At 39.3% G+C, this 23,815-nt stretch overlaps 1 protein-coding gene across 1 annotated transcript in view; it reads left to right on the forward strand.

The window, feature by feature from the left end:
• EPHA10 (EPH receptor A10) overlaps positions 1-23,815 on the forward strand; it is a 691,916-nt gene that overhangs the window by 615,829 nt on the left and 52,272 nt on the right. Inside the window, exon 10 of the mRNA XM_056557121.1 lies at positions 1,653-1,778. Within this exon, the coding sequence (XP_056413096.1) occupies positions 1,653-1,778 (126 nt within the window). The remainder of the gene's footprint in view (positions 1-1,652; positions 1,779-23,815) is intronic.

A 23,815-nucleotide genomic window follows, 5' to 3' on the forward strand; every position in this document is an offset into this window, starting at 1 on the left:
TCTTTAGAGTGTTTTTAATTATAAAGTAAATGTACATGTTGGGTATTTTATAACATTTTCTTTTGAATACTGTTTGAAGTGAGTGTCCAGTTTAAACACCATGTCTTTGTTAGGTGCAATATTCCTTCTAGGCTGAATTATTTCTTAATACAGATCACAGTGAAGGAGGTTATAAAAACTGGTGATTTCCAAGGGTTTTCAATGTTTAAGCGAAAGTAAGGTGTGCCCCATTTTTTAAAGTGAAGCACATTGCTTAAAAAACCAAGCACAATTATTGAGCAGTGCCCAAACATGTAAAAAATAACATTTTAATTGTTCAATGCCAAACAGATATAACTACACCCTTACAAGAGCCATGGTATGCAGCAACATGGAGCAGTAGAGGAAAGTGACACAAATTAAAAGGGTGATCAGGTGGAAAATAATGGATCCCCTATTCACAGGTTAGGGAATACGTGTCTGATAGCAGGGGTTCCAACCGCTGGGAAACTATCCCCACCCCCAGGGAATTCCTAAATGGGACCCAGCTCTCTGAGAGAAATGCGGGCTGCAGATGACATGCACTCCATTAATTTCTACAGGAGTGCCAGAGATAACCGAGTAGAGCACTCGGGTCTCTTCATCGCACCAATAGAGAATGAATGGAGCACGTACTGTCTGCAGCCTGCTCTCTTTTCAGAGAGCTGGGTCTCATTCAGGAGATTGCGGAGGGGGCCCCACCAGTTGGACCCCCGTGGTCAGATGTTTATTCCTTGGTCTGTGGATAGGGAATAAGTTGTTTTTCACCAGACCACCCCTTTAACCAATCTGTTCCAACTTACATGGTTGGAATACCAGAAAACTCATGCATCTCAAGCAGTCAAAGTCAACAAGAGAGAAGTGTTGTGCCAAAAAAAAAAGAAAAAGAAAAAGAAGGAATGGTTTTACAGGGCCTTTGTTATAATTTGGCAAAGTTTAAACCAGTTTACACTACTATGAACACAAATGTGACACTTTTTACATCACAAAGTGACAAGAAAACGTTATTATGTCTCAAAATGTGGAAAAAACATAGGCCATACCCTTTTTCAAAATTGTTTAGCATGTTGCAAACAAAGCAAAATATGATTGTTATCTATTTCAATGTAGCGCACCTTCAAAATTTGTGCAAAATATACCAAAAAAATCATTTGACTATATTCCCTAGTGGGTATTAATCTTATCAGCTTACCCTAGTGGTGGCTAAAAAGAGTTGTTGTTGTTGTTATATCTAGCTCCAGCTGTCATAAGGAAGCTTTTCAATGTTCTATTTTGATGCAGTTTTTGGGCCAAAGTAAGTAATGGGTAGTAAATGAAAGCGAATTGCATAGAAATTATTCTACTGCTCTCTTTTTTAATCTATCCCTAGTTTGGGCTTTGAAAACTGCATCAGAATTCTTATCAAGCCTGCACGTGCAAAGGCATCCAAAATATTTATTAAGAAATTAATCAGCGCCGTGTTGACATTCACTTTATCCAAACAATGGAAATCAAACGTATCCCTTAATCAATACTAATAATAAAGATAATCGTTCTCACCCTGTCAGCTCTTATAATGGTAATAAAGGAGTCTGACATTTCACAATATAAGAATTAAGTTGAACATCTGACCTATTCTTGTATTTTTCTTTCAGTCAAAATACCGACAAGAAGGACATACATTGATCCAGACACATGTGAAGATCCCATGCAAGCTGTGCATTTGTTTGCAAAAGAATTAGACAATTCAAGCATAAAAATTGAAAGAATACTTGGCACAGGTATGTAAAGTATATGTCCCTTTCTGCCTTATCCCCTGTTAATGCTCATTTTATCGTTTAAAGCTGCCATTAAAATTTAATCCCAAAATGGCCTTGAAAACATAGCAAATATCCTTTTTTGTGTTTTTGCTTTTTCCTCCTCATCTTCTAAGGAACATAACTATTTTATTTTTCCATCCACAGATTTATATATTGGCTTGTTTTTTTTTTGTACTTATTAATGACAATGTTCATTTTACCAGTGAATGTACAACACAACCAAAAATACATTATTTGCATGGGGAAATTGAAAAGAAAACCCACAATTTTGCACATTTTAAGAGGTTTCTTTTTTGCGTAGTTCACTTTACAGTAAAACTGACATGTTATTTCTATTCTGTGGCTTAATAGGATTTAAACAATACCCATATTTGTATAGATTTGATAGTGGGACACGCCAGAGAGCACCAGACAGGAGAACTCAGCTAGCCAGAAACAATGGACTCTGGATTCCATACAACTTGTCATCAGTTGTGGCATCAGTTGCGTCCAGATCTAGGCTGAGTTCACCTATGCCCCAGCCTAAGGGGACCTCCAGTTGGCATACAAACTGATTGGTCCCCCCGCATACATGTAACAGTGATGGCTGTGTTTAAGTGCCGTGATCGCTATTGATTACAGTACTTTTATCAATGAGACTGTCATTGACTGTAAGTGAACGGCTGTTAACAGCAGCTGTTACTTACTGTGAGCGAAGTGAGTGCAGCTCCTGTGCTTGCTTCAGAATCTGAATGCTGCTCAGGACATAAATGTACATGCTTGTGCGTTAAGTACCAGGGCATGTACATTTACATCCAATGTCCTTAAGGGTTAAAACATGGAAGTAGAAGTTAAATATTATAAACAGTATTTTACACAAGATTATCAAAGACATGCCCCCTCAACTATGGCAACATTACTTTTAAGGAAGCCATGAAGTGTAAAGGGTTTATCAACTTTAGCTAATTAATTTACAACCCCCCCCCCCCCCCCAACAAAAAAAAAATAAAAAAATACTTCTTTCCCCTGCATTCTTACCACTGGGGAAATAACACATTATATAGTGTTGATTGAAATCAATAGGATGCCTATGTAACCCATGGAAATGTTGGATTATTCAGGAGTAATTTAGCTCACTGGAACTTCTTATTTTGGGTTACCAATGGAAATTCCCAACTCCTAACTGACCTAGCAAGCTATTTAAAACTAGGTTTTCTTAAGCAGCGCATCTGAGGTCATGAATATGGCTGCCCAAAACCATGTGAACAGCGCATACTCAAAATGGCCGACCAAGCCATGTGGTCAGTGAATACAATATATTCACATAGCCGAGGTACATTAGACACTTAACTGAGCAGTATTACTGGAGCACAAATGCATTAATAAACACCCCTCAGGCTAACCTATTTGTTAGGAATTTTGGAAGAGTTAAATCCTAATTTCCAATGCACAAATTAATACTACACACCTAAATACTGGCAGAGATAAAAATGTTAAATAAACAATCAACTAAACATGTTTTAACTAAGAAAAAAGAAACATACAATACTAAGATAGTTAGACCCTTAAAGCTGCAGTGTAAATGAACACATATTCAACAATTATAGTAGAAACACTATCTGTTGGCTATTTTGGTGGATTTTCCTCAAAAGGTACAACTATAATATAAAACAGAAAAAATAATATAATTCTGAAATACTTAGCTTTGGGGAACAAATACGGCATGTATGAGACTGGAACAAAAGCAGTGGTGAAATAGCTGCATTCCTTCTGTTGATAATCAGGTCCCACCAGGAAGGTGAATGGAAGGTGTTGTTGTCACACCACCAGAGAAGGAAGTGAAGAGAGAGACCCCGTTCCTCCTTGCAATGGTTTTTATTGTATTTTCTCTGCCCCTTTTCCAGCCCACCTGTGGGTTGGCTTTGTTTACAAAAGACCATTTTTTACCTGTGCTCTGGGACAGACTCTATGATGTCTTTGTCTAAACTAACACCATGTGGCTTTCTGGTATAGGAACACAAAAAGGACACCATTACATTCCACCACTTGGTCCTATACCACAAAACCACATTAGAGTTGTTTTCTGGATCAGTAACTTAAGCTATTAAGTTTGCAACAGGTATCCCTAAGGAAAACATATTTCCCAAACAGTCCAGTCTTCGGTGTTCCATGGAGTTTTTCCATTTATTGCTGTCAGCTGATATAGATCTTGGTTAATGTTGCCCTCATTGTTCACTATATAGGTGCAGCAAGAATCTAGGGCTAGGCGATTGTTTGAGCTACCACCCTTATTTGTAGCTTCTCTTGAGAGTAATTTAAATGTATAAGATAGAGGGCTATACATCTACCCAAATTCAATAATACCTCACGGCAATAGAACAGAAAGTAAAGAAAGTGGTCCCTATATAGGACTGAGGTGTCTTATTAAAATATAACTTTTAATAGTTAGTCGCTAAAATATGTTAGACTTATCAAATTATAGTGCTCTAATAGTGCAACCAAGCAAAAAGACAAGCAAATCAACACTTAAGAGCTACTAATTAGCATATGGCGCTCGTATATCGACCTAGTATCACAATCAAGACTGTAACAAACAGTAATTGTCAACATGCCACCATATCGTGACTGATACTTTAGAAACGGAAAAACTCCATTCAGATATTGGTTAGAGTCCCTTGTCCCAACGCGTTTCCATGGGGGGAACTGGTAAATAACTTTGTTCCCCCCACTTCATCAGGGGACTATAAGTCAGCATTATATGTTAGATAATGAGTATCAGAGAAGCAATCTCTTATATGGAGACACAGATGATCTGTACTCCAAATGAAAACAAATTATATACAAAAAAACAGTATGTCACTGCCAGGGTCTCTATAATAGCTTATGCGGCCAGTTATCCACCGTTTGTCCCCAAAAGGTCCTGGGTGCAACCTAAAATAAACATAGAAATCTCCCTTAGTAACATGTTGTAACTCCCCAGAAATCATGCCTGACAAGGGTTATCTAGAGGCCACCACTATAGCCAGGGATAATTAGGGCAGATAGGAGGTTCCTGTGAAACCGGTACCGCCCTTTTTAGGGTGTCCATGCCGATTAGGTATAGGTACTACAGAATAGGTTCATATAGGGCATACTTAGGTTTCCCTAGGCCCCATTCACATGTCTATCCCCTCCTGTTAGGGCATACCAGCCCCCCCAAATTTCCATACAGTGAGCCAGCATTCTCTATATATTTTTCAGTATTGAGTACTGTTGAAATAATCCATAACTGGATATACATAATCTTTTAATAGAACTCACAACTGCCTCTTTGCTGATGTGTCGCCATTCCTGCGGAAGGATCCCCACCTTATGCTCCAGGCAATGTTCCATTAGTAGCCCCCTCTGTTGTTCTTTACGTATGCCTCTGTTCCCAGGCTAAATATACTAATATCACCTTGTCATATAAACACTTCTAAGTTTAACATCTCAGTTAATAATATATAAAAATTACATAAACAATACAACAAAAAACTAAGAAATATGATTATATTATTCTTTATTTCTCTTTTAGATTGGATTATAGCCAGTTATATCATGAAAAGGCTGGCACTTGACACCTTTGGATAGAGAGGTGGTTGATATATGTAGGTTTCATTAACCATACATGTGTTTTTGTGGAGACTTAATTTGCCCATAGTTAATAGTCTTATACTTTAGCCTAAGTCAGGAATATTGTCAATTTTTTCTACTATTTGTACCTCTGATAGCTACCGCACCCGACGTCTGAATATGTTCCAATCCTTAGAACGGCGTTCTCATGATTGACAGGGAGGCCGCGCCCCTAGTGATGGAGTCATAGGGAGCGCCCTCCGGTGACGTAAATAGGGTGCGCGCGGCGTGTTCACTATACACGCACCAGCTCCGGACACCGCTCCGGTACTCGCTGCCATTGCAGCGTTTTTGTGTGCACATTTATCAACTAATTGTAAGTATATCCGGACCAGAACTATGGTCTCCACATCATATACTTGTTTGCATGGCGCCTTTATATGTATTAAATGCGGGCATATTGCCTTTACAGCATCTGGTGGTCTCTCAAGCTAGCCCAATATCCATACATGACCGTGAGTACAAGCCCTAAACCCTTGTCAGGCATGATTTGTGGTGAGTTACAACATGTTGCTAAGGGAGATTTCTATGTTTATTTTAGGTTGCAACCAGGACCCTTTGGGGACAAACGGTGGATAACTGGCCGCATAAGTTATTATAGAGACACTGGCAGTGACATACTGTTTTTTTGTATATAATTTGTTTTCATTTGGAGTACAGAACATCTGTGTCTCCATATAAGAGACTGCTTCTCTGATACTTGTTATCTAACATATAACGCTGACTTATAGTCCCCTGATGAAGTGGGGGGAACAAAGTTATTTACCAGTTGCCCCTATGGAAACGCGTTGGGACAAGGGACTCTAACCAATATCTGAATGGAGTTTTTCCGTTTCTAAAGTATCAGTCACGATATGGTGGCATGTTGACAATTACTGTTTGTTACAGACTTGATTGTGATACTAGGTCGATATACGAGCGCCATATGCTAATTAGTAGCTCTTAAGTGTTGATTTGCTTGTCTTTTTGCTTGGTTTCACTATTAGAGCACTATAATTTGATAAGTCTAACATATTTTAGCGACTAACTATTAAAAGTTATATTTTAATAAGGCACCTCAGTCCTATATAGGGACCACTTTCTTTAGCTTCTCTTGAGACAGTTTCTCTAAAGCGTCCATTTGTGGTGTCCAAAGCATTTCCTGAGTTCTCCTGTCTCGCGATGTTATCCAAACCCAGTCTTGTCGACTTGATCCTTGTCACATTCCAACCACGGGACATCGAGGGATGGGTAGTCTTCTTCACTCCATGAGAAGCGTTGGTCATCTGGTCATCTGTGTGGTGAGTCTGGATTCTCATGAATGAGTTGGTCCATGAGGTTGAGGTCCATGGGTTGATCGGGGTTACACTGCCACTAATCTGAGTCAGGATCTTCCTTAAAGACAAAACAAGTGAAACATTATTTACATTATTTACATACAAAAGGAAGAAATGTTTACTCTTTGGTTATCTCCCTTCCCCCATTTGCTAACCGTACAGATACCTAAGTATCTACCTTTACTGGAATAGCTTGGGTGACTTTTGTTTGACCAACAGGGGGCATGGGAGTCTCCACCTGTATATACAGTTTCTGTAAGAGTATTGCTACCTGTGCACATAACTCCTTCAGGTTACCTTGAACCTGTTTGAGAAACATGACTAGTGATATTTTTCATGGGAATAAACAGATTAGGTTTATATGGGAAGCTGAGAGGTTTCTCTGGAAAATGTTGCTTGGAGGAAGAATTTATATTTCCTTTCCCAGTCTGTCTGAAGTTACCATGCTTCCTCTGCTTCATTTCTTCAAGTAGAATAGCAACTTGTGGAGATATGGCCATTATGACCACATCTATTACTTTTAGCTGAATAGTATTTACTTTGAGTTTTGTTACCATGTGCTTTACAGTATCTAGCAATATGGCCTGAAACACCACATGCAAAACAAGTATTTACCCTTTTAGCAATATTTACTATCTGGGTCTCATCCCTCATAGATGATCTATACTGTTTCACTGCTAAATACACACTTCTAACAACTCCTAATCTGCTCCAATTTACTTTTTACTTCCCACTGTTGCTATTTGATTTCTTTCCCTTACACGATTCAAAACCAGCACTGGGAACTTCTACAATCTCACTCTCTAGCGCCCCCTTATTTGCACTTGATAAAACACAGACCTTTTCAGAGGGTAAACCTGCTGTGGAATGTGGCTGTGAATTATGGGAAGAGGTCAGATCTAATACCATTTTGGGGGACTCACTTTTCATACCAGTCTTTAATTGTGACCTAGGACCAATTTTATTCCTCAACTCCTGAATCTCAGCATAAGACTGAGACAGTTTTTTATCAGTATCTATACATTGGTTTTCCCATTCTAGTAACTCTGATTCCAGCATGCGTATCTGCCTATCTTTATCAAGCATACTCTGTGTTTTTGTCTGCTACTCTTTCCCAAGTGCCTCATTTCTCTGCACCTCACATTTTAGGGCATGTAAAAGAATCCAACCAACTTCAGCCACAGCTTGGCTCTCATTTTTAGGATAAGACCCTAAATCCAACTTTAATGCCATACCTCCTATTTCTTGCCCTGCCTCTGGGTAGACAGGTAAGCTAAAACATGTTAGCTCATCCGCTATGGCATTCCATCTGCCCATAGGGGTAGCCCAATGTGGTACATCCCCAAATTTGGGCCTTCTATCCTCCATCAGCGAACTCAACTTCTTCCTAGGGAAACTCATTCTGTACAACAGACTCTCCAGCACAGTAAGATGACAGGACAATTGCACGTATTTACAGTAGGCCTAACTAGTATATATTATACCACCAACACATATACAAACAGGTTACACTGGGGTATCTCGTACAAGCACTTGTGTGTATGCCCCCTCACACCACAGAATATAGTGGAGAGTTACAGCTCACACAACTAAGGGTACAATCACAATCTAGCATCACATGTACAATAGGTGACTTTCAATATGCTTATCTGTGTCTAATAACTATCATGTATGCAATACAACCAACCATTACCTAGAAAATCATTGCTGTTGATTACCAGTGACAAATCACTAATGCAATACAAGTTACCCTTCAACACAGGAACACAAAAGCAACAGTCTTAGATCCTGTATAGCTAGCACAGTGCTACAGGTGATACTCTTTGACACACCCAGAAATATGTTGTGCTACAACAAGACCCTGAATTATATTCAATGTTCCCTCTTATCACACCTTACTTATTTAACCCCTTAAGGACCAATGACGTACCGGTACGTCATTGGTCCTGCTCTTCTGATATAACGCGGGGTTACACAGTAACCCCGCGTCATATCATGGCGGGCCCGGCGTCATAGTGAAGCCGGGACCCGCCTCTAATAGCGCGCAGCGCCGATCGCGGCGCCGCGCGCTATTAACCCTTTAGCCGCGCGCTCAAAGCTGAGCCGCGCGGCTAAAAGTGAAAGTGAAAGTTCCCGGCTAGCTCAGTCGGGCTGTTCGGGATAGCCGCGGCTAATCGCGGCATCCCGAACAGCTGACAGGACAGCGGGAGGGCCCCTTCCTGCCTCCTCGCTGTCCGATCGCCGAATGACTGCTCAGTGCCTGAGATCCAGGCATGAGCAGTCATGCGGCAGAATCGTTGATCACTGGTTTCTTATGAGAAACCAGTGATCAACATAGAAGATCAGTGTGTGCAGTGTTATAGGTCCCTATGGGACCTATAACACTGCAAAAAAAAAGTGAAAAAAAAAAGTGAATAAAGATCATTTAACTCCTCCCCTATTAAAAGTTTGAATCACCCCCCTTTTCCAATAAAAAAAAAACACAGTGTAAATAAAAATAAAAATAAACATATGTGGTATCACCGCGTGCGGAAATGTCCGAATTATAAAAATATATCAGTAATTAAACCGCTCGGTCAATGGCGTGCGCGCAAAAAAATTCCAAAGTCCAAAATAGTGCATTTGATCAATAAGTCCTCAATAAGTGATCAATAAGTCCTATCAATGCAAAAATGGTACCGTTAAAAACTCCAGATCACGGCGCAAAAAATGAGCCCTCATACCGCCCCATACACAGAAAAATAAAAAAGTTATAGGGGTCAGAAGATGACAATTTTAAACGTATTAATTTTCCTGCATGTAGTTATGATTTTTTCCAAAAGTCCGACAAAATCAAACCTATATAAGTAGGGTATCATTTTAATCGTATGGACCTACAGAATACATATCAGGTGTCATTTTTACAGAAAAATGTACTACGTAGAAACGGAAGCCCCCAAAATTTACAAAACAGCGTTTTTTTTTCAATTTTGTCGCACAATGATTTTTTTTCCCGCTTCACCATAGATTTTTGGGCAAAATGACTGACGTCATTACAAAGTAGAATTGGTGGCGCAAAAAATAAGCCATCATATGGATTTTTAGGTGTAAATTTGAAAGAGTTATGATTTTTTAAAGGCAAGGAGCAAAAAACGAAAATGCAAAAACGGAAAAACCTCCGGTCCTTAAGGGGTTAAAGATATGTGTCATTAATTAGAGAACATTGTAAATATCCAACATACAAATCACCATTTTAGTTAATAAGCCCCTTGAAGACTATTATCTTAATGATCAGAAAAAAATTCCTTAATATAAACATTTCATAAATTAATAATTATAATTGCTAGGGAAATGTGTTAATTTGGCCAATTGGTTATTAATATTTATAACTCCTGCAAAATCCCATCCTCGTCGCCATTTGTTGTATTTGGTGGCTTGGGGTAAGCCATGTGCCTCAGGGGTTAACAAAATAGCTGCCAACCACCTGGCGAGTGTATTCATAAGCACCCAAAGCCAACCTATTAATATGAGAAATTCTGGCAGAGTTATATCTTAACGGTTAACAAACAATATTGACAATCACTCAGAATGCAGAAAAAGATAATAATGTTTAATAAGATAATAAACATATTTTAGTTAAACACTTGTAATACTAACTAGACAATTATCTGTGCAGTACTAAGTACATATCACATGATACAGTTTTATACTTAGCATTCCAGGATCTTAGATAAAAAGTTAGATGAAAGTTTTAGCTGTTGTGATGGATAGATCGGTCTTTGGTGACCCATGAGGCCCTGTAACCTGGAAGCCTACAGCTTGGAAAATGTTCCAGCAACAGCCACAGCCAGAGGTGAAAAAGACCCCCCAACAATGCTTAGCAAAATATTTTATCTAAAAGAAACCCCTCCCAGATTCTACTCCCTCCAGGTTATTCCCTGTCCATAAAGCACCCCTTAGAAGCAGTCAGGCAGGTGTTAACAAAAGACAGGATGTACATTGAAATGAACTCTTCCCTGTGTTGAAAAGGTGGCATTTAACTCTGTGAAGCTTATGGGCATAAAAACACAAATATAGCAAATAAAATGTATGTCCTATTCATATCCAGAACACCTTAATGACAACTATTCCATGGCATTATTCACATGTCATTCTCCACAAACCACGCATGGCTAGATGTAATTACAATGGGGTAGTAAGTTGCACTAGTAATATTGTTATACAGTGTCAGATGACTGAAAGATTGTGTTCATATACCCGTGGGTCGGAAGAAAAGGATTTTTGACCGACTGGATCTCTGGAGGTTTTATGTATCAGGAACAAATTGCCGTGATCATCTGAAAATTCACTTCCATACAAATTTCTCAACATTATTGTGAATTGAATCTGACATTCTAAAATGTGTCTGAAAACCTCTGACACGTCACTAGCTTTAGAAGAACAGTAGCCAAACAATATTTCAACACGGTTGTGCCAACACTATTTCAGTTGAGATGTCTCTTATCTGTCACTTCTGAAGCTTTATAACCTACTTCGACCAAAAGGTCTACACCAAGTGTATGAAGAAAAGCAAATACCTTTCTTAAATGTGACAGAAAAAAAAGAAGTCAATTCTCTAGGCACGCCACTCTGGAGCTGAATACATATCTCCTCTTGAAGAGGGTGATTCAGTTCTGAAAATGTCTGATGTTCAGCGGTGAACAGAATTTGCGGTTTTTTTTTAAGTTTACATTCTCATTTAACTGCAGCAAGGATAGCATTAAATGATGCTGCTGATCTCTCTGCAAGGCATCACAAGCTAACATCTGTTCTCAGAGGCTTTGCAGAAAACTGTCTGGAAATATGCTAAGTTACTAAATGATTTATTGATTTTCATCCGCTTTGCCGCTGAAGACTTTAAAGCAAATTAATTCTATTCTTACAACCCTGAAGCTTTAATCACTTGAGCACGCCTAAACTTCAAGCTCGCGTCTTCAGGCTTTTTATTTTTTTAAAGATAAGTTCACAGAAAGGTTATGTTTTTTTCCCTTAATGACAAGATAGCAAGATATGAAAACGGTAACTAATTCAAGCTTGTAGGATTGAGACAGAACAGCAATGTGCCAACTTCAGATTTTAGGCTTTAGAAGAATGCAGAAAGATTCCACTTTTTTTTTTTTATCACGGACGCTTCATGAGAGATTATCATTTTTTGGTATGGTGAATTGTCATTTTTAGTTGTACCATTTTGGCGTATATATGAGTTATTGATTCCCTTTTATTCCCTTTAATAGGACCGCAAAAGACAAAAAAACTGCGGTGGTTCTGGCATTGATCTTTAGAGGTTCTTTTTTAAGGCATTCATCATGGAGGACAAATAAGACATTCATTTTTCATATGCGTCATACTAAAGACAATTACAGTTTGTTTTCTTGTTTGTTTGTTTGTCTTTTTCATTTTGTTGCCTTAATAAAATACTTTTTGAATGTTTTTTCTAAAAAAAAAAAAAAAACTGCCTGAGACCGTGGAGGTGGAAGCAGCATGACCTGTCCAAGTTGCTATTGTGGCTGTGCAGGAGCCACATTCGCCCAGTGGGCCGTAAAGGACATGTATTGTCCCTGACTATAGTTGCAGCTCCACACATCAGCGCTGCCATGCATTTTGGTACACACCGACAGACTCAAGGACTGGCCCACCTTCTGCTCGATATATTTGTGCAGGGCTGGTACTCCCTTTTTCGCAAAGAAATGACGACTTGGGACTCTCCCCCTTGGCTCAGCACAAGCCATCAGTTCTCTGAAAGGTGCAGAGTCCACCACTTGAAAAAGGTGGGACTGCAGCACCAGCAACTTAGAAAGGAGCACATTCAGCTTCTGCGCCGTTGGATGAGTGGGTGCCTACTGCTGTCTCTTGGACATGGCTTCGCCAATGGATTGCTGGTGGAATGACGGACTCAAAGTAGGAGAAGCAGGAGCATCTGGACTGACAGAAGATGTGTATGATAGACAGCTCCCTTCGGATGAGGTGGTGGAGGCTTAGATGGCTGAAAAAAGGGAGCGGCGTGCCACTGGGTGATGCATCAGGCTGGACCACTGCATTGGAGCCACAGTTCTCCCAGGTCACTTTATGGTGATGCTGCGTATGTTAACGCAGGGCTGTGGTGCCAACATTGGGACCCTGGCCATGGTTCACCTTCTGCAGACACATCTTGCATGTGGCCATGTTAACCTCCTCCGGATGTCTGAAGAACCCACCGACTGTTGACTGGGGGTATCAGATGTCACTTGTGATGAAGTGGATGACCGCTTTAACCAATCAATGATGGCAGATGGGTTGAGGGTCGAGATATGACCGTTAGCTGATACCGGAAGTTCAGGCTTCTCGCTGCGACTCCTGCTGCCACTTGCCCCTAGTCTTCTGTGACCTCTGCCTGATGAATTTAGGCCTCTGCCACTCCTCTGTGCACTTCCTGTCACTTTTCTGCCTGACATACTTATACACCAGCTGAGTGCGTACATGTAACACTCATGAGAGGAGGACAAGACGCTCCACTATGCTTAAAACTGTATTAGGCTACAAAAACAAATGTGTAGCTTTGGCTGGCCTTTTACAGTAAATAGGCCCAAATTTGTTTAACAGGAAAAAAAACATACACCACATAGGTGTACGTACAGTTTACAATTATGAGAGGAGGACAATACGCTCCGATTAAACTGTATTAGGCTACAAAAACAAGTGTGTAGCTTTGGCTGGCCTTTCACAGTAACTAGGCCAAAATTAGTTTGACAGGAAAACAAATCGTACACCACCTATGTACTCACAGGTTACACTTATGAGAGGACAATATGCTCTGCTACGCAACCTGTATAAGGCACTAAAAGCAGGTGACTATGGCTTTTATTGCACTGCTCACCCTAACTGGCCCCTATTACCTTTAGAGTTGTTGTACACCCCACTGCAGCAGTACAGAGTCGCTGTGTAGTATACCCGTAAGTGTACTTTCTCTCCCTTCCCTGTCAATGCTTTTCTGCAGTGATTTGGGCTTGTGGGGAATCGCTGCTGTAAAGCAGTTTTTCTGTGCAACACACACACTGCTCTCTCTCTCTCTCTCTCTGCAATAAAACACTCTTACTGTAATAAAACGCTGAAATGGAAGGCTGCAGCAAAGGCTGCTGATTATATAGGGCTGTGACATCACAGGCCTGGCTGCTGATAAGCTGCATGCTGCATGTGATTCAGGGTGACCCCGCCTACCCACCTTCAAGCCTTCCCAGAGTTCCTTGCCCCATGTCCTCACATGTGGAGACACCTGATCTGTGGGGTTTTCCTCATCTCAAATCCACTACATTTTCTGTGGAAACCTTAGTAAATATGCTGTGTTTTTGTGAAAATATCAGGGTCACGCCCCCTTTTTGGCAGACATTGCCCCTTTTTCTGACGTTCACGGCCCTTTTTCGGGTTTTCTTAGTAAAATGGAGAGTTTTTTTTTAATTCTGGCGCACACTCCGGTGCAGACAGAATATCTGGCGCAATGCGCCAGAATGTGATTCACAACCCAACAAAACATGTCAGGTTTACAATAGTAAATAAGGGCCATTGTATATCACAAAAAGTATAAAAATATTTGTATCCAATCACAATAAAGACTTGCTTGCCTTGTAAACCATAAGAACAATTACAGCATGGGATTCCTTATTTGTCCTTTTATAGCCACCCTGACACACTTTAAAAACCCCATTTTCTTTCACCCTTTAAAAAATAACTATATTGTGTATATTTCATGACTATAATTTATAGTGAAAGGTGTGCTCTTAATTTGATTATAAGTAATTTAAGAAAAACGAGGAAAAAAAGCTAAATGTGTTGAGCAAAGAAATATATTTTAACTTTAAGCTTACATAACAGCTGACAGGTTATTATTACAATTCCAGATAAAATGAACAAGTAGTTTTTCCATGCCAAATGTCCCCTATGAGCATCATTTATATGCATCATTTGAACAGGGATGGACAGCGGAGGAAATGCACATGCTCGCTGGATATATAATTATGGAAGGCATCTTATATTATTTAAAGTCACCAAGTAAATTAGCAGTTAAAGCATCCTAAAGGGATCAGAGTGAATAAGTGATATCCAGTGTTCTAACAAGAGTCAGACAAATTCACAGAACATTCTAAGTGATGGAAAGAAGAGTAATTCCCATAAAGGGATCCAGCTGAGCTAATTACTTCTCTTGAAGTGAAGGGGTCTAGAATACTTGCACACCAGTGGTTCTGGGAATTATACAAGTCCCCACTAAGAGGCCTGTGCTGTTTATAAATGAAAAGCTTCCATTTAGAAAAACTCTGCACTACTCATCAGGGTATAAAATATCGGACCACTCTGCCAGTATTTACTACGACAGAATTAAATGTAAAGGTATTATAGGTAGTGTGCAGTACTGTCAAGGATGGCTTGAGATGAAAATATGAGTTAAAAATATTAAAATATGAGTGACCACTGCTGCATATTGCTGAGGGCTGGCATAAGCAAATTCACACCAGAAAGAATGTTGGTATCAAAACTATTTCCTCAGCAGGAAACTCAAGAGTGTTCCCAGAGAGTTCTCAAAGAGTTTCTGTTTATTACACGGAAGTACATTGTTTTTACATCTGACAAAAAAGGGAGGTTTAGTTATGACGTCAAAATCCTCATGTTACATTTTGATTGGTTAGTTGAGCTTTAGCTCTGTATATATTAGCATATTTAGCATTTATTTATTTCTTGGCCAAAGTTCATTTATGCGGCCCTCTCGCTCTCATACTGGAAAATCCCAGATCCTTGTCCTTGTATACAATCTGTATCTATTTTGTCTTCTGACGTCTCATCTTGGGCCTCCTGGCATCATTCCAAGGTCTCCATCTTAGTCACAAGCAGATAGCAAGCTGGCTTATGGGTTAAGGGTAGTTTAACAAATATCTTTCTCCAGCATCAGCAATGGCATATTAGTATTAATATATCGATCAGTCATCAGAAACATATTGTCATCCTTCTCAGTACAATGGCACCTAATACGGTCATAAATATAACATTGATGAAAGCTATCACCCCAATTACCCCATTAATTTGCATGTTCCCATCGGACATCACTTATCTCCAGACATGACAGTTGTTGGATCCTTCTTTTTCCAAAAGTCAGCTTTGCAAAGCTTCATAAGGTTTAATTTGTATTAGTTTATTGATGGGATTCACCATCAGAAAGCTGTTGTAGACAGTTAACGTCAAGTCAAGAAATACATACAGTACATAATAGTGGCTGCGTATGGAGGCTGAAAGAGGGATCTATCTTTCAGGATTTCATCCTTTGTCTTTTATTCAGCATACATGGATCCATTAAAAGACTTTGCGTACAGTACAGCAGACAGTGAGGAGCAGCTGATGTGGCTGTGGATGTGACTGGGGAGAAAATCAGCTATATGCTCTGTTCTATAGAATCTGCTGTACCAGTATACAAGAGCCTAATATTATCCAAATTATGACCACATATTATTGTACCATCACACAGTGTCTGAATAACATCTCCATACTATTGCCTTTATAAGTCCCCACACCAGAATCATAAACTGCAACTGCAAAGCGACTGTACGACAGCTAGACTGCTGATACATTAAACAAAACATTGTCACACTCTACACAAACTATCCATTCTGATGACCCTTTAACAGTACTACCGGTATCATGGTGCTTCCCCCAAAACTATGCCAGCAGCTTCCCTCAGTTACTACATGGTAATAGTTATTCCCCCCAAAATAATTAAACACACTGTGCTGCAGAGGGTCATAATGCCCCATACTTTAATAGTGCGACTATTTGTACACCACTTAGTAATAGTCCCACCCTTATACCCTACACAGCAAGAGTACACTCTACAAGGTTATTGTTATCTTGGCATCTCTATGCAGTAACAGTACTTACTCACAATGCCCATACACAGAAATAGTACCGTTTAAAGGGGTACTCCGCCCCTGGCATCTTATTTCCTATCAAAAGGATAGGGGATAAGATGTTAGATCGCCACGGTCCCGCTGCTGGGGACCCCGGGGATCGCTGCTGAAGCACCCCGCTATCATTACTGCGCAGAGCGAGTTCGCTCTGTGCATAATGACCGGCGATACAGGGGACGGGGCAGCGTTATGTCATGGCTCCGCCCCTCATGACATCACGGCCCGTCCCCTTAATGCAAGTCTATGGCAGGGGGCGTGACGACCGCCACGTCCCCTCCCATAGACTTGTATTGACGGGGGCGGAGCCGTGATGTAACAATGCTCCGGCCCCTGTATTGCCCGTCATTACGTGCAGAGCGATCTCGCTTTGCGCAGTAATGATAGCGGGGTGCTGCAGCAGCGATCCCCGGGGTCCCCAGCAGCGGGACCCCGGCGATCTGACATCTTATCCCCTATCCTTTGGATAGGGGATAAGATGTCTAGGGGCAGAGTACCCCTTTAAAGCCCTTCTCATAGTATTAATGCTTCTTCACCCCCACTACACAGTTAAAGTGCCCCCTTGATATCTCAACACAGTAAAGTGCCCTATAAAAAATGTAATAAATACTTAACCCCATTTCCAAAATGAACTTAGCAGCTAAGGATACAGATCTCTTCTTGTAGTCTGTGTTTTTTTTAAAGGATGGAGCTGGTGGGCACAATGATATTATTGCAAAGCAATGGTCAACATTGAGATTTTAGCGTTTCATAGCCTACAGGCCTTAAAGGGGTACTCCACTGGAAGAATGTTTTTTTTTTTTTTTTAAATCAACTGATACCAGAAAGTTAAACAGATAAGTAAATTGCTTCTATTAAAAAATATTAATCCTCCAAGTACTTATCAGCTGCTGAATGCTAAACAGGAAGTTCTTTTCTTTTTGAATTTCTTCTGCCTGCCAGACCACAGTGCTCTCTGCTGTCCATGTCAGGAACTGTCCAGAGCAGGATAGGTTTGCTATGGGGATTTGCTCCTGCTCTGGATAGTTCCTAAAATGGACAGAGGTGTCAGCAGGTGACAGAGGTGGTCAGACAGAAAGGAAATTTAAAAAGAAAACAACTTCCTGTGGAGCATACAGCAGCTGATACGTACTGGAAGAATTAAGATTTTTAAATAGAAGTAATTTACAAATCTGTATAACTTTCTGGCACCAGTTGATTTAAAAACAACATATATTTTCCAGCAGAGTACCCCTTTAAGTGTCTTTGGGTTTAGAAGTGTTTATAGTAGAGCCGAGAGATAATAGCTAAAAAAGTGAATACAATTTAAAGGGAGGCAAGGGGGCAGTTTAACCATGTTAAACCCCCACCTTCTTGTGTATGCCTCTGCAAACTATGTGGGGGATTTATTAAAACCTGTGTAGAGGAAGAGGGGTGTAGTTACCCATAGCAACCAATCAGATTGCTGAAAAATAGATGCATCTCTCCCTTTATGTTCAAATTTGCCAGACATTAAACCATTTTTTAACAAAACCTGTTAGAAGCAAAGATTGTGCCCAAATGTTATTTTTTTTTTTAATCTGCAGCTTTACACTGTATGTATTCTACTGACATGAGGAGCAGGAGATTGATGTATTCATATGATACAGTTACTTCTCCCTTTCATCACCTTGTGATCGACAGCTGATGTGCAAAAACGATCCATCATAGACAGGGGGCAGCAGGGGGAAGGTTTTACTGATATATCTTATGACTACAATGGACTTTACCCAATTAATAATATAGCTGTCTAACATCTATAAGCACAGAATCCCTAGAGCTATTGAATGATACTGAATGATGAGATACAGTATCACTTTCATACTTACAAGGTTGCTTTAAAGGGGTACTTACTTCATATGCTGGAAACGTATACAGATTTGTAAATTACATGTATTTAAAAATCTTATACCTTCCAGTACTTATCACCCACATATGCTCCAGAGGAGGTTTGCAGATCTTTCCAGTCTGAACACAGTACTCTCAGCTGCCAACACTGTCTATATCAGGAACTTTCCAGAACTTGAGAGTTTAGCTATAGGCATTTGCTCCTGCACTGGACAGTTCCTAAAAAAGAGAAAGGTGGCAGCAGAGAGCAGTGTGGCCAGACTGGAAAGAACTACACAACTGTCACTGGAGTATACAGTAGCTGATAAGTACTGGAAGGTCTAAAATTTTAAATAAAAGAGAAATCTGTATAAATTTCTAACACCAGTTGATTAGAAAACATTTTTTTCCAGAGTACCTATCCCTTTAAGACATATTAAAGGTGTAAAGCATATTTACCTGCATGACAATTTAAAATGCTAAATCTACTATCAAGTAAATGGTTTCATCACTGCACATTTCTTTTCAGAATGTGAATATGTATTCAAAAATTAAATTTCTAAACACATGTAAGAGAAAACCTACTGTATTTTCTAAACACGTGTAAGAGAAAACCTACTGTATTTTCTAAACACGTGTAAGAGAAAACCTACTGTATTTTCTGTATTTTCTAAACACGTGTAAGAGAAAACCTACTGTATTTTCTAAACACGTGTAAGAGAAAACCTACTGTATTTTCTAAACATGTGTAACAGAAAACCTACAGTATTTTCTAAACACGTGTAAGACAAAACCTACTGTATTTTCTGTATTTTCTAAACACGTGTAAGAGAAAACCTACTGTATTTTCTAAACACGTGTAAGAGAAAACCTACTGTATTTTCTGTATTTTCTAAACACGTCTAAGAGAAAACCTACTGTATTTGTGAATGGGGCCATATACATACACGGCTAACATAACCTACAAAAAAGTATACATGTATAGGTCTTGTTATATGAAAATTTCCTTTGGCATTATATTCATAAGTGCATTAGTACTGTATATTAAAAGAATCATCACTACTAATGAGAGTAGCAATCAATACAACATCTTAATGTTAATCATTGCTACTTAGTACATTCCCCTTCATTATGGTCTATTAATTAAGTTTCTATTATATAATAGTGTATATTTAATGAGTTATAGAGTCTAATTATAGCTCATTGGGCTCTATGGTAGCTGAAGCTTTAATGGCAGGGCAGTAAAAAGCAAAGCACCTCTCAGTATTGTTTATACCAGTGGTCTCAAATTGTAGCCCTCCAAATGTTGCAAAACTTCAACTCCCAGCATGCCCAGACAGCCAACGGCTGTCTGGGCATGCTGGGAGTTGAAGTTTTGTATCATCTGGAGGGCCACAATTTGAGACCACTGGTTTATACTGTAGAAGAAGTTTGAATATAAACCAAGTTTATATTACCATAATTAAGAATATTAGTATTTCTTTTAAAGTTCTTGTGGGTTTCGAAGATGGCTTGATACATTTTCTACTTGTTCTATTGGAAAATGTTATTGTAAGCACATATAAAGGAAACTAGAAGATAACAACGTCTAGCTGGGTGAGTAAATCAATATACAGACATTTCTTAGAATCATATAACCTATATTTTTTAACCAAAAACAGAAGCACATTCCATAACTTTAACCACCAAGAGTTTTGGTAAAGTTTATTGAACTTTCAGTTTTAAAGAAAAACTGTCACTAAACAGATTTATAAGTATTAGTATTACTAAAATTTCAATTATATTAGTGGGTACAATAAATACCTACCGCATAGCCCTTTAGGGCATGGTCACGCATGGCGTATTTTACTGTTGCACATTTTCCTACTCATTGGAGTCAATGGGAATCAAAATCAGCTGCAAATTTTGCTACTCATTGACTTCAATGGGTAGGAAAATACGCAGCAGCAAATGCGCAGCAAAATATATAGAAAAACACAAACCCTTTAGTACACAGTAGAACAAAGGATTACTTCAACCAGAACCACATTACTATTAAAGGTTTCTTCTTTATTATATAGTCTTGTTTAGTCTAAGTCTGAATGAAATGATTGGGCTAAATGGCTATGTTTTGAGATTATCATAACGCTGTGGCTGTGAACTGGGTATTTTCTGTTTGTTCTCTCAAACTATAAATCCCATAGTTCTTTGTTTTTGTGACTATCCTCCCTCCCACACATCAGCAACTCTACCCATTGAAACACAAATTAGCTGCATTCCATTCAAAATACCAGTGTTTTCTAACCAGGGTGCCTACAGCTGTTGCAAAGATACAATTAGATGCAAAATGATCTCTCTCCCACCTAGCGGTTGCTCCACCCATTGAAGCAGGACAGGTTCCCTTTGCACACATGAATAGTGATGTCATGTCTTGGCCGCACTGCAACCTGTGAAAACCTGAGTAATTTTTAATGCCGTTAAAAATATTGGGGTGAAAATAAAAGAATTGCGAGACCACCGCCACACACAGGTATAGACACTATATTATAAACTACACTAAGTTTACAGCCCCTGTAGCATAGTCAAATGGAAAAAAAAACTGGAATACCCCTTTAATAAAAAGTATAATGATTCAGGATTGGCTAGTGAACAATAGACTTTAATCGAAGTGCTGATAGAATGAGAGCATACAATTCATACATTATAGGAACACCCCGGCACAAACTTACATGTTTCTAAACTACTAAACAATAGATGAGGGCGCTGTTGTGGTCCTGGACCTAGACCTAAGTGATGAGGTCCAAGGCTGAGAGAAGCTAGGCAGGCACAATTGCTGGACTGCTAGGGGTTAAAAAATAAGGGTAGTAGGATGTGTGGGAAGAAATATACGTAGCACAGGGATGTGCAGGTGAGCGACCATCCGGGGGTGCAGATCAGTAAATAGACTGTAGAAAGCACAATACTGAGTAGAGAAAAGGAGATCACAGTCACCCAGTAAATTAAGATGTCTTCTTTATTCGATAACTTCCTTAAAACATTTCCAAGTGAGGATAGAGAGAGGCTTGAGAAAGCGGGTTGAACTGCAAAAGTAGCACTGCCTCGCCTCGGCCGGTCAGTCATCATCTGCTGACCGCATCTCTCTACCCTCACTTGGAAATGTTTTAAGGAAGTTATCGAATAAAGAGGACATCTTAATTTTCCAGGTGACTGTGATCTCCTTTTCTCTACTCAGTATTGTAAGTGATAAGGTCACTGTGTATAAAATGGTGAAGATAGCGGTCTGTCACTGCAGAAGATTGGGGTCCTCGTGCCTATGAGTCTGGGGGTGCTGGGACCAAGAAGCCCAAAGTCACATAACAGATAATATCATAAAAGAAACAAGTACCTGCACTCACCGCTAGGCTTCTGTAGCTCGACTCTTCTGGCGTGTACAGATGATCCGGTGTCAGACTCGCAGCAGGGCGAGCTACAGCAGCCTAGCGGTGAGTGCGGGTACCTGTTTCTTCTATGATATTATCTGTTACATGTTTCTAATTCTATACTGCACCATTAGTCATGACTAAGACAAAATGGCAATACAACTATTAAAATATCACACAGAGGAGGTGTTCCCAGATCTCCATATGGAGAAAAGAAAAGGCCATATGTGTAGGTGCACTAATAAAACAAATAGCATTGCTCTGCTGTAAAATATCCATAGATAAGTCATGTCATGGCAAAAGCTGACTCAATAGGCCATTATTGGTAGAACACATGTACAAAATACAGTCAGAAGATTCCTTGAGTATAAAACCTTGGTTGTTTGTCCATATCTAGATAGACAGGTAAAATACAGATGTAATATTGATCCATGTCTATCTCTGTGACTGCAAGCATTAGTGTGTGCAGTCTGTTACATTGAGGAGCAGAGGCTATAAAGACATCAGAACACAAGGTTAAGTTAGTGGGCCTCACAGTGAGTGAGGAAATCAGATAACTGTGATAGAATGAAAGAAGGTGATAGTGACAAATGTTTCGAGAATATTGGAGCTGTCAATAGATTTGTTCAGGTCAGCAAGCATGACTACATGACTTTCACTAAAAGGGGACGTCTATGAGTAATTGAGCAGATCTGATAAATATAGAACTTTATTTCTAAATATGGTCTTTATTTCTTGTACATTTGTGATCTGTTTATACTTTCAGTATGTAAAGATAAAAGTGATTATTTATGTGCTCGTGCTTATTCCAAAACTGTATGGGTTGATATGAAGTTTGCTCCTGTTTCAGGGATTGAAGTTCAATAACCCACAAGAACATCAATGATTTACCATCAATGTATCAACTGGCTCCAGAAAATTAAACAGATTTGTAAATTACCGTACCTCTATTAAAAAATCTTAATCCTTTCAGTACTTATGAGCTGCTGAAGTTGAGTTGTTCTTTTCTATCTAAGTGATCTTTGATGACACCTGTCTCTGGAACTGTCCAGAGTAGAAGCAAATCCCCATAGCAAACCTCTTCTACTCTGTGCAGTACCTGAGACAAGCAGAGATGTCAGCAGACAGCACTGTTGCCAGACAGAAAAGAACAACTCATCTTCAGCAGCTGATAATTATTGGAAGGATTAAGATATTTTAATAGAAGTCATTTACAAATCTGTTTAACTTTCTGGAGCCAGGTGATATAAAAAAAAAAGTTTTTCCTGGAATACCCCTTTAAACATGTTCATTCCTTCAAGAGATATCTTCTATACTTTTTCTTATCATAGAGACCTGTCAGCAGATCACATCATGTAAGGAGGTCACAAAAAGTTGAAGTCACCTAGTCCTCCTTTGGGACCAGAGGTTTTCATTGTTAAATAGTCAATAGTCTGAGCAGACTTATCTTGATCCAAATGAAAGGTTTCCTATAGACTTTTCGTATGGACTACATTGATATAATTTCTGGTGTACATATGATTGCAAGGGATTTTAGATGGTTTTCTTTTTTTTCCAAAGAACTTAAAAGACAAAAATACAATTTAGAGATTAACTAAATATATTATGTTTGTAGTTCATCACATAGAATTGTTCAAGTGTTTTTTATTTTATTTATGGAGGTGTCAACCACAGTCCCTCAGCTGTAGCATATATATATATATATATATATATATATATATATATATATATGTATTTATAGTAGGGAAGATAAGACAGCACTGAGGGTCGAGGCAGCCAGCCCAGGGTTAGCATACACCAAAACCAGAAATCACAGCACTAGCCAGGTCATTGCTCGTTAAGATATATATATATATATATATATATATATA

The sequence above is a fragment of the Hyla sarda genome, chromosome 2 (assembly GCF_029499605.1).
Source record: "Hyla sarda isolate aHylSar1 chromosome 2, aHylSar1.hap1, whole genome shotgun sequence".
In the NCBI taxonomy this organism is placed as follows: domain Eukaryota; kingdom Metazoa; phylum Chordata; class Amphibia; order Anura; family Hylidae; genus Hyla; species Hyla sarda.